The following is a 3178-nucleotide window of genomic DNA, read 5'->3' on the forward strand; positions in this document are numbered from 1 at the left end:
TGGCCTTAAGTTCCATTTAATGAGGGGATGGGGATCACTTTTTCCTAAGAAACACATGGATGCATTTGAAACAGCATCTCCAATTAAATGATTCAGCAAAAGTTGGTAAAAAAATTTCAATTCACAATTCTTGAAACTGGCCATGTTTCCAGGTGGTAGAAGTGCTTGTTAAACTAGTTGCTCCTCTATAGTTACTCGAGATCAACTTGCAAAAAAGATAAAAATAAAGTATTTTTTTAATACTTCTATAATTGTGTGAAACAGTTATATCTTTCACTCATGCATACCACATCCTAACTTTATGAAACACCGTGCAGAAAGTTTATAGAAAAATCAAGTCCCGGGTTAACTTTTACACCAGGATATGCTCTATACCGAGATAGTGTAAAACCGACAGGTTGTTACTGGCTTGAATAGTTTCCAACTCAACAGAAAACATCAACAGTCCTACTGGATAAAATCTTCATAAAAACTACAGCCACTAGTTAATTTAAACTGTTAGTGCATAAAACAGAACCGAGGCACCACAAATACTCTGTCAAGGCACTTGTTGCCTTTGGATTTCCACAGTGCAGTACAGATCACCGGGAATGACCTCCACAGCCAGGAACTACACTCCTGTTCTGCACTTGGGGAAAATAGGCCCATTCAACTCTGCAAGTCTTCTCTTCCTCACTGAAAAAGAAGAGAGAGAGGAGTCAGTCATGGCAACGGGAAAATGTGGGTGGCAGACGTGGCTTAACTGCTGTGGAAAGGAGCTGAGAGACACACTTTTCTCCCAGGAAAGAAACAGGATAGCATCAGCTTCTGAATTCCTGCTTTAAGCAGCAGGCACAGCCTTACACAGTTTAAAATCAAGGAAGCTACTCGAGAAACTACATTCAGCCTTACCTCCCTTATTCTACAGTCAATTATTTTTCACACATTTTGTCTTTATAACTGGACTTTGGCCAAAGCATCATCTGATGCTGATGGGCAGCAGCAGGCAGATGCCACAGTTTTTCCTTTGATAATTTTTCTCAATTGCCTTTTCGCAAAAAAAAATTTTTAAAAAAAAAGCTCGTTTCTTATCCTAAGCCTCCAGGCTTCAGCCCCCTGATCATGGTTAACATGGTCAAAGCAGTCTCATATCTAGTCTTACAGGTGATGTACACCTCTGACAGCTGCACTCATAACTTTTCAAGAAATATGTGCAAAGAAAAAGAGGAAAAAACATATAATGAGGATGCAGAAATTAGCTCATGAGGATGAATGTAAAAGCCTTCATAGCTGGTTCATACAGAGCATCTTAGAGAACAGAAGCTATAGGACCTAAACCAGGTTCTGGTAGCATCAACTGGTGACAGGCAAGAGCACTGAAGTGGAGCACAAGCAGAGAGCTATTGCTGACAGGGAGGAAAATAAAGTTTTTCTGTACTTATACATTGTCCAGGTGTAGAGCTGTGATGCTATTGCCAGAGACCATCAGACCGATCAATATGAGCTGCAAACAAGAAGCAAACCAGACAAAGAATGTAGATCTTAGTGTTCAAAGAGGGAAAATGCACAACTGGTACACGGAAGACAAGTTGTGAGTTCCTCCCTTTAACAGCAGGAACAATTAAAAAACTAAATTCAAATCTTCCAGCTGATTACTTTGAATGCCGTGCGCTGCATAGTCATTAAGAATCTTGCACTGTTTCAAAGGACACAGAACAGCAAGCCTGCCCCAGTGCAGCTCTCGTAACCAGGAATGCAGCCACAGGCAGAAAAAATATGCAGTGAACCATAATACTGAACATTTTGTGTGACCCCTGAAGAACTGACACATACCTCTGTGCTTGGCTGTGCTTCCTAGGAGCATGGCACTGGCTGAAGCAAGATTGATTCTCATTACTTATTTTTAAAACATGACATATTTATCATCTGTCTCAATATGACAGCTGTTGAGTACAGCATGGTGGGTATGTTAGCTGCATTCAATACTGCTATGCTGGTCTGATTTCCAGTGCTCTACAGCAACTTATAGCCAAGCAATGGAAAGCCTCGCCCACGTGCTTTGGCTGAAACAGCAGTTTGTGGACTTGCCCACATTTTGCTTCACAAGCACATCTGATCACTTCATTGAGGGTATAAAGATATCTCAAAGCCACGTGGCTTCCCACATCTCCCTAGAAACAGTTCCAGTTTGTTTTGCTGAAGGAGATGGGCCAAATCCTATGGCTGTCAAAGTTCAACTCTACTACTTTTCATCTCCTTGTTAAAGTGGGAGTGAAGCTGGAGGAAGACAAGCAGTTGGCAGGAATCACAAGTGCTTGCTCATAACCCATGTGCCATATGCCATATCACAAGCTGTACCGAACTACACCAGCAGCTCTCGCACCTTCCCAACAATAGCCACAGTTACTGCAAAAAAACACTACCTTTTCTGGGAGTTCTAGCTGCCCAATGTCTCCCAGTTTGGAGCACAACCCATTGCTTGGCTGACAGGAGCTGTGTTAAGGAGCCAGTCAGTGAAGGCTGCCTTCCTTCTCAATGGGCTAAGCACGATCAGGCCCTTCAAGGGGTGGATTCTAAATCATACACCTACTGGAGCTTTCACATGAGCAATTCTACCCTGTTCGCACCAGGAAGTGCCCACAGGACCTTCCCACGTTTCCTGGCTTGCAGCCAGCCCAACTTACCTAGGTCATTGTTATTCATCATGGCATTGGAGGCACGAAGCCGAGGACCTTGTTGAGTGAAATGGTACCCAAACTTTAGTAGGGAGGTGTTTTTTTCCAGCATATTTGCGATTTCCATTTCTACTTTGTTGCCCAAAGGCTGACTCTTTAGAAAACAGAAAAGCAAGCTGGTCAGGTCAGAGCATGATTCAGAGTGAGCACTTAGATCTACCATCTCCATCCCTCCCCTCCTTCTCTGGACCTCGTGGTCCATTTGACATTTCTGACTTGGAGCTGGTAAAACAAACTGCTGGCCTGTTCTTGGTACAACAGTGACTCCAGCTCCTCCAGCAGACATTCCCACAAGCCCTTTTGCCCAAAGACTTTATTTCTTGGACAGATGAGCAGCTAGGTGACATCTGGAGAAACTAGGATTTTGAACTCCCAGTCATCTGTCCCCAAGCTCCCCATAGCTCAGCTGCCTCAGCCTCTGGGTTTCTAGGGGAGCTAAATTTGCCACAGCATTTGTTCCACTT

The 3178-nt window shown here is 43.4% G+C and overlaps 1 protein-coding gene across 1 annotated transcript in view; it reads right to left on the reverse strand.

The window, feature by feature from the left end:
- Positions 1 to 220: 220 nt before the first annotated feature.
- TMOD1 (tropomodulin 1) overlaps positions 221 to 3178 on the reverse strand; it is a 16170-nt gene continuing 13212 nt past the window's right edge. The window contains exons 8-9 of the mRNA XM_009080700.1: positions 2664 to 2808; positions 221 to 675 (exon numbers count right to left, since the gene is read on the reverse strand). Coding sequence (XP_009078948.1) covers positions 611 to 675; positions 2664 to 2808 — 210 coding nt within the window. The 3' untranslated portion in view covers positions 221 to 610. The remainder of the gene's footprint in view (positions 676 to 2663; positions 2809 to 3178) is intronic.

Source organism: Acanthisitta chloris, unplaced genomic scaffold, assembly GCF_000695815.1.
Source record: "Acanthisitta chloris isolate BGI_N310 unplaced genomic scaffold, ASM69581v1 scaffold13798, whole genome shotgun sequence".
Lineage (NCBI taxonomy): Eukaryota > Metazoa > Chordata > Aves > Passeriformes > Acanthisittidae > Acanthisitta > Acanthisitta chloris.